The 8997-nt window shown below is 42.0% G+C and overlaps 1 protein-coding gene across 1 annotated transcript in view; it reads right to left on the reverse strand.

Moving 5' to 3' along the window:
• Positions 1 to 1466: 1466 nt before the first annotated feature.
• Positions 1467 to 8997, reverse strand: part of znf831 (zinc finger protein 831) — a 9069-nt gene continuing 1538 nt past the window's right edge. The window contains exons 2-4 of the mRNA XM_028446957.1: positions 6875 to 8997; positions 3862 to 3983; positions 1467 to 2806 (exon numbers count right to left, since the gene is read on the reverse strand). The exon at positions 6875 to 8997 is cut by the window's right edge and continues 660 nt beyond it. Coding sequence (XP_028302758.1) covers positions 1592 to 2806; positions 3862 to 3983; positions 6875 to 8997 — 3460 coding nt within the window. The 3' untranslated portion in view covers positions 1467 to 1591. The remainder of the gene's footprint in view (positions 2807 to 3861; positions 3984 to 6874) is intronic.

Raw genomic sequence — 8997 nt, forward strand, 5'->3', positions numbered from 1 at the left:
AAACAAAAAACTTACATACTGCAGCTTTAAGTATTTCTCTTCTCTCTACTGCGTGTGTGATGATTTTGTCCAAACAAAGCTGCATCTTTAATAATTCTGTCACATGAGTAAGATTACTGTAATGACCTGATACTGACTGTAAAGAGCATCTCATTAACTTTCAGAAACTGGAGGAATTTCTCAGATAGAGCAAATATTAACAAAGTCTTTTAAAATGAAATGTTCCTGTGACGTACTCTTCCGTTTGCTACACTTTCTCAGACATTCAAGAGTTTTCAGGTTAGGAATAGTGTATGAATGCATGTTGTTGTTATTGAGAGAGAAAAAACAGGTCAGATTGATTATTCCGTCAGTTATAACGTGAACTTATCTTCTTAATTTTAGTTTGCGTGCTCGACTTTAGCCTAACGTTAACAGATATCAATAACTTTTATCATTGTAACCACTGTGTTACATCACGTCCTAAATCTCCCACACATTGGATCAGATCATTGTACAGTGAGCAGTTCAAAATGAACGTTGTTTCTTTAGCGGTGAGTGAAATGTGTGCGTGAGCAGGTCGTCACATGTCTAACTGTTATTAGCAGGAGAACGAGGACCCGCTGGCAGCTGTTCACACACTGGTTCCTGATGACTCGCTCATTGCCAGCCTCGGAGTCATGATCTGAAGTCACGAAAGTGCTTCAGTAAACGTAAATTAGTCATTCCTAGAATGTTGTTTGGTTGTGAGAGATTTACCTGCGTCTGTAGAAAGTTACTATCGACTACGCTAGTATTTGTCATCTTTTCTCCTTTTTTACAGTCAGGTGTAACTAGGATCTGTGCATGATTATATATCACAGCATCAGTAACTGTGAGTTCATGTTAATTAAATGTTAAATACATACATTTAGACAAGTTGGCGACCCCTAATTCTGTGTGAATGGCAAAGTAAACGTAGAAAATGAAGGAAAAATACAGAAAAGCACAAGAAAAACATAAAAAATTACTTTGAAAATACAAAACAACAACACAAATACACAGAATGACAGAAAAGAGACAAAATTACAAATTACCAATAAATATACAAACTGATTTCTAAAAGCACACAAAATTACCGAAAAAATGCAAAAGGACAACAAACATACACTAACAAACTCAAAACTTTTTCAAGTGTAAAAAACACCAAAAAGGTGACAAAAATACTAATATGATTTCTAAGAACACGACTCCAAATATACACAAAAATAATTGAAAAATATACAAAACAATTCACACCAGTTAAACACATATTATATACATGTGCTGTCCTGATTTCTCATCCAGAGCCAACATAAGCAGCATATAATCACTTTTATTGTGAAAAGTGACAGGATATGAGCTCATCCCATTTTACTGCCCGGACATACAAACTCAGGAAATAGATTTATTAGTTTATTAGTTTAAAATACATTCATGATGTAGAACAGAGTGAATGTGTTGTGGTGATGTCATGCAGCTGTGAGCAGGTCAAAGGTCAACAACTGGAGCAAAGACGACAACAAACAGGAAGTAAAGTGGCTTTTTCTCCTGGAAATCAAACATTAAGTAAAATAATAAGTTAAAGTGTGTCTCAGAGCTCAATGATGAGCTTCCCCTCGTCATCACTGCTGCTGTCCTCTGATTGGCTGAGACAGCTCTGCACCGTGCTCACACACTCCTGGAGAACGTCAGAGGAGAACATGGACACACACATGTCCTCATGGAGGTCTAAAGAGGAGTGGACATCAGGATCAGTCCGTGATGTTTGGAGCTCTGAGCTAGCATCGCTAATGTAGCAGCTTCCTGCTGGATGCTCTGAGCTAGCATCGCTAATGTAGCAGCTTCCTGCTGGATGCTCTGAGCTAGCATCGCTAATGTAGCAGTTTCCTGCTGGATGTTCTGAGCTAGCATCGCTAATGTAGCAGTTTCCTGCTGGATGCCCTGAGCTTGCATCGCTAATGCAGCAGCTTCCTGCTGGACGCTCTGCGCTAGCATCGCTAATGTAGTAGCTTCCTGATGGACGCTCTGTACTAGCATCGCTAATGTAGTAGCTTTCTGCTGGACGCTCTGTGCTAGCATCGCTAACGTAGCAGCTTCCTGCTAGATGCTCTGAGCTAGCATTGCTAACGTAGCAGCTTCCTGATGGACGCTCTGTGCTAGCATCCCTAACGTAGCAGCTTCCTGCTGGACGCTCTGTGCTAGCATCACTAACATAGAAGCTTCCTGCTGGACGCTCTAAACTAGCATCGCTAAGGCTTCCTGATGGATGCTTTGAGCTGGCATCGCTAACGCTTCCTAATGGATGCTTTGAGCTAGCATCGCAAAAGTTTCTTGATGGATGCTCTGAGCTAGCATCGCTAACGCTTCCTGATGGACATTCTGTGCTAGCATTGCTAACATTTCCTGCTAGACGCTCTGCGCTAGTATTGCTAACGCTTCTTGCTGGACACTCTAAGCTAGCATTGCAAACGCTTCCTGCTGGATGCTCTGCGCTAGCATTGCTAACATTCTGACTTCGCTCTGCGCTAGCATTGTTAACGTTCTGACTTTCTGCTGGAAGCTCTGCACTACCATCGCTAACATAGCAGCTTCCTGTTGGACGCTCAGCTGCTGACCAATGAGACGCAGTGATGCTGCTCAGCTTTAGCTCCTGGTCCTGGTCCTGGTCCTGGTCCTGGTCCTGGTGTGAGGACGTTGGAGACAAAGAACCAACCTGTGGATGGAGGTCACTCAGACTGTGGGGGGTCCGTGGTCTGATGGGGTCACATGACATTCCTGAGTGTGTCTTTGTAGATGCCTGTTCCTCCTTATCTCCCCGTTATTAAAAGAAGAAGAAAAAGAAGAATATTAGCATCTGATGATCACAGTCCCCCTTCACTGAGGCTTATTATTAGCTCATCATTAGCATCGCTGAAATACCACGAACGTGCTCCATACTCAACATGGCAACCTATCACCCACTTCACATGTTACTTAGTTTCAAGGGATTGATACTATAGCATATTTTTAAAGTACAAACAAAAACAATAAGGTATTATTATTCTATTGAAATGTGTATATATTTATATATTAGTTATCTATAAACTTTATTATTATTATCATTACTCTAACTCATTCCATCGTTTTCAACCAATTTGAATGAGTAAGGTATCAAAACGTGGATCATTTCTGGACATTATGCTATGTTTAGGTTTTTATCTCTTCAATTCTTTGAGTTATTCCACCTTTTCTTTTTAAATGTTCCATTCATTTCATCACACACTAACGGCTGATGTGTCCTTTGATGTTTGTCACCAGCCAATCAGGAGCCAGAAGTTCCATGGACAGACTGACACTTCCTGCCAGTGTGAAACTACAAGCACACCATGATATCATCTCATCTTTTAAAAACATCCACATTGTTTCTGGTCCACACACACTTCCTTTGGTGACCTGTGGGGGCAGCGACAAGCCTCTGCTGTGTCTACCAACACAGGGTAGAGAGAGTCAGCGTGTCGGATATATGACGATACAACTCCAGACTTTTTGAGACATTTTTATATCGTTATCTCATGGTGTTAGATATCGTCCCACCCTATTGGTTCATTATGTTGGATTTGACTTCTCATGAGTCAGCTAAAGTCTATAATCTTTAATTTAATGTCGGAGTAACAGGAGCGTTAAAGTGGGTTAGGGTTCAGGAACTGAACGGTTTTTCAAAATAAAAAGACATTTGTTCCCAATCTGCTGCTTATTATTGATCCAGTTGGACTAAATGCTCCTGTACCAATAATCTGATCAATAATACAGTATTTCTACTGAGATAGTTTGACTTTAGAAACTGAGGGAAACGTGAACAAAGTGGTATTTATTTCCACTCACCTGTGCTTTAGTAACGTTTCCCTCTGATTCTCTCTGTCCCTCCATCACACTGATCTGTGTGTGAAGGTATTGATCACCTCGTGGTCCCACTTGTGTCATCTCCTCAGTTTGGAAAGAACTTTCTACGATTGACAGAACAAGACAGAGGTGGGCACCTTTCATAACTAACTGTATCAACATAATCAACATTTATAATAACGACCAATCAGAGCGTTAACACAGGAAATAGTAACAAGTGTGTGTTTTCGCTCACATGCACGAGCTCACACTGAAAGCTCGTCACTGCTGACATTGTTTTTAGTCGTTTTTTAACATATATAATGATAAAGTTTAGTGTTTACTTACTGCTGAATGAAACATGAGACAACAATGTTTCTACACAATACAAGTGATGAGCTGAGCTCCTCTTCTGCAGCAGCTGTGAGCATGCATGTGAGTGAGACGGAGCACAGAGGGGAGAGGGGAGGGGGGAGGGGGGTAAGGGAGGAGCCGTCGAGCAGGCTACATTCAAAATCATGCTAGCTTTCGAAAATGGCCTACACTAGCTTTAAACCAGTTGACTGTGTGAGACTCATTTTTACATCACAGAGATAAATGCTTCTAATGTTTGAAAACACTTGTCAAACTTAAGGTCCGGTGGCCACATCCGGCCCTTTAGAGCATCTAATTCGGCACACAAAAATGTCAGAGAAACCATGAACCGATGAGCGAATTACCAACTAATTCAGTTGTTGATATCTCCACATTAATACACAAATTTGTTGAAACTCCACAATATTAGCAAGACTCACATTTCCCCCATGCTTATATCACACAATGGAAGTCATTTATTTTTAGTTTCTAATATTAAAAGAAACTCTAAATTTGTCTAAAATCCTACAATTTTCTTCGAATCATTTCACAAAATTTCCCCAAATGATATAAAGATTGGCCACAAAATCAAATAAATTAAAAGTGAAAGGACAGGGTCTGATATCTGTCACTTATTGCTTTGATATTATCAGTGCCGTACATATCCTTTATTTATACGTGGAAGTGCTAACTAGAATTAATTAAATGAAATTAAAACCTGCAGCCCACTAAAGATAAACTGCTCTGTATTTGGCCCCTGAACTAAACAGTAACTAAATAAACAGAACTAAAACAGTAGTTTTTGTCTGTAGCACCAACCTTGTTTGTTTATTTATTATTTATTTGTGTACATTCTAGCTTCTTCTCGTATATTCTCTATATTCTGTATTTTTGTATTTACATATTATTTAAACCCTGTTTGCTGCTTTTCTTTTCTTTCTTTAATGCTGCTGGAAATGTGATTTTCCTGATGGAACCGTCCTTAGGAATGAATAAAGTCTATTTAATCTAATCTAATCTAATTCAATATGAGTTTCACAGCCTTGTGTTAGAAATGTAAAAAATGGTTTTAAAAGTATAAACAGATATCATGTGATGGGTAAATCCCAGTTAAAGCTGCAGCTCTCAGTGAAGGTTCTCCAGTTCAGTGATTAGAAAGAAGCTCAAACCAAACACAACTCTTAAAAAAATGAAATGATTCTGAATGATCTGACTGTGCTTTTTCACCTTGAATAAAGTGGTAAAGTCATTCATAGTTTATAATGCAGGAATTTAGCAGAACTCATAATCTGTGTAAAAGCACGGAGCATTAAAGTCCAGGTGAAGAACATCAGAAAAGAAAAAACTGAAGGTAAATTTCTTCTGTACGATCTACAGCTCTGAGATGCTTTACTGCCATCTGGTGTGAAAACTGAGCTGTTCCTACTTCAATCACATGTTTTATGAAAACTGTTGTCCCAATAGAAGCCGAGGATAGATCTAGAACATTGGCATTTCTCACGACTGCTTGAAACCTTGAAATAATGGATTAGAAGCAGATTTCTTTCTGTAATAACATGAAAATATGAGATTATCACAAACTTAAGCTGGAGAACTAAACCACAACCGTGGATAGTGAGTTAGTCAGCTAGCTAGCACACTGTCCCAGAGCTAATATTAAAAAAGAAAAGAACAAACACAGATAAAGCTCAGAACATCAGCAGTTATCAGCAATGGTTGGAGAACATGAGAACCCTCCAGGAACTGATCTATGAATCAGTATTTCAATCTAATATTTAAGCGGATGTTGCCATAAATCAGTGGTTCTCAAACTTTTCAGCCCACGACCCCCAAAATAAAGGTCCCAGAGAGCAGGGACCCTCCAAAATAAAGGTCCCATAGAGCAGGGACCCTCCAAAATAAAGGTCCCCGAGAGCAGGGACCCCCACTGTAGCTGAAGGTGGTTGAACACAGACATGAACATTGAAGAACAGTCATGTGGAGACAGGACCATCTATAAGGGGGAATAAAGGAGAGATTTTTGGGGTCCATCCATAAAGTCAGTAAAATGATGGTCCATTGTTCTATGAATCTGTGATAACCACATTTATTTATTCATCTGAATAATATCCACTGTTATCCAGGAACGTTTATTATTATTATTATAGTCATCTTAAAGATGGAAATCATGGTTTTAATCACTAATAAAATGGTTCAATGTGACCAAAAATGGTGTAAAAGGAGGTGAAATGATATTTTAAAAACCACAGAAATTGGTTATGAGTTGTAAAAACAGACAGAAAAAGTGGTAAAAAGGGTTCAAAGTGTCAATATTGGCTTAAAAGTGGCAGAAAGGGTGGGAGACAGGATTATCTAATATATAATGTAGGGTTAGTTTAAACTGGCAAATAATGGGCATTACAAATCGAGAATGTGGTTAAATTGGCAAAAAATTATCATGAAATATGGTGAAAACAGGTTAAAAGTGACTCAGTTGTAGATATTTGTTGATATCTGCATAATTGGCATAATTTGCAGGCCTCACAGTTTTCTTGTGCTTTTATCACTCGACTGCAGTCACAGAAAACGAGAAAAGGTTGTCTTACAACCTCCAATGGGGTCCTGACCCCCTGGGTTGAGAACCCCTGCGTTAAATGTTGTGCAGATAGTTGAGGTATCTCACCTTGTTCTTCCTGTTGATGACTCACTCTCACTTCGCTGCTTTCTGTGGTAACACAAATGTCTTGAGGTTGATTCTGGAGGTTTCCTGAATCCTTGTCTTTGAAATCACGGCTCTGATAACAGTCGGTTAGTGACTCAATCTGTGGTTCAATGAGGGCCAGCTGTTCATCAGATATGATCTGGAAGCAGATTTGTAGATCTGCGGTCTGGACATGAAACACGTTCTGAGCTGCTGGCTGAACCAGGTCCAAAGCAACGGCACCAGGAACCAAAGGAGCTCCTGTTCCCACGGCATGTCCGCTGTGATGTAATGATGATGACGATGATGATGACTGTGGGCGAGGGAAGGCTTGGACTGCAGCACAGGCTGGTTTCTCGGTGTTAGCCGTGGTTACGGTGAGAACGACAGACGTGGATGTGACCGGCTGATGGAATTGACTCGGACCATCAAACGCCCCTGAGAGGAGGCCTGGACCAGAGCTTGTTTCACTCACGTTAGATTCATGACTCTGACAAATGCTAGTGACACATGTTTGTGTCACATTTAGGATGTTCAGGCTTTTGCAAATGGAGGGTAAACATTCCTCAGGATTAGAAGAACGACTCAACGGGACAAGTTCTGTCTTTTGTTCTGCAACACATGGAGAAGAGTTTAAAACCCTCTCTGTAGGATTTGGTATTTTGAGTTGGTACTTGGGTAGGAAGCTGTTCTTGGCGGCAGATGAAGGAGAAGTGGTCGGTAAGGCCACAGGTTGCACATGTGCATGGATTGAGCTTTGACTCCTGGGATCTTTTGGAGTGAAAACGTTGCTGTACGTGACGTTTGAACTCTGTGGAGGATTACTGGCCACGACAACCGGAGCAGGAAACAGACTCACGCTGCTTGTTTGGAAATCCGTTTTCTGCTTCTTTCTGTTGGAGGGAACCTGACCGTCATCAAGCTGAGATGGATCCGCTTCATGGGTCTGAATCTCAGGGTCGGTCCTGGTCACGCCCTCGGGTTTATCGGTCAGTGTCAATCCGATAGAAGGCAGCGAGAGTCTTGATTGGAGGGGAAATTTAACGTTGCTGATGGGGAAGCTAGCGGCGTGATAGATGGCGTGGCTCACTCTTGTTCTGCTGTTTCTTGAGTCCGTCGATCCGACCATCTGCAATGCAGCTTTGGGACAAACTTTGAGTCGATTCGGAGCCTCCAGGTCTGGACTTGGTGAACTTTTCTTGGACTTGTTATCACTAACTTTCTCTACGTTATAGAGCTTCTTGAACGTCCCTCCCCCATACATGTACCACTTATCGTACGCAAACTTCTGCGACTTCCTCCTCCTGAACTTCTTGTTGTTTGTCTCTTCTGCGCTGTCTCCGTCACAGCTGAGGCTGCTGGCGCATGATTGGTTGGTGCACAGACCGCCTTCTGCTGAGTGGTTACAGTCCACGGCGGTCTGTCGGACCAGTGGGTGGTGATTGGAGGAGGAGTTCTGCTTTACAGAATCATCCCTTCGAATGAGCGTTCCATAATCGCTGCGATGGGAGGGAGTGTCCGGCTGCAGGAGCGTCATGCTGAAAGGGAGGGAGTGGCTGCGGGTGATTGGAGCATGCTGATTGGAGGAGGAGCCTGCTGTGTGAACGTTGTTGGGACCGAGTCTCATTTCAAAGTGGAAGGAGTCCTTGTAGGTGTATGGCATGGGGAGGTCGATGCTGCCCTGCTTGGACAGTACGCTCTTCCTCGGCCGCACGTGTTCCAGATGTTTGTCCTCCACCACCGCTGTGTTCTGTGAGATCAGCTGAGATATCCTCTCCTCCAGAGACCTCTGCTCGCCCGTCTGTGCATCCTGGACGCTCTGGAGACGCTCTGTGCAGCATTCAGGGACGCATTCGATGCTTTGCTCAGACGAAACGCAGCTGGGACTCGAGGAGGGATCGCAACTCTCGCTGAAGCCAGAGTCGGTGCTTTCGTGACTTTGTGACTTTCCTCTGGATGAAGAACTTTCCCAGTGCTTGGAGAACAGCGTGGCTTCCTGTCTCTGCAGGGACGGATGCTGACCTACATTTAGATGAGATTTCTCACTCTTTTCCTCCTCTTTTGTTGGGGCTTTGCTTTCCTTTGGTTCTGAGTTGTTGTTTCCA

The sequence above is a fragment of the Gouania willdenowi genome, chromosome 5, assembly GCF_900634775.1.
Source record: "Gouania willdenowi chromosome 5, fGouWil2.1, whole genome shotgun sequence".
NCBI lineage: Eukaryota > Metazoa > Chordata > Actinopteri > Blenniiformes > Gobiesocidae > Gouania > Gouania willdenowi.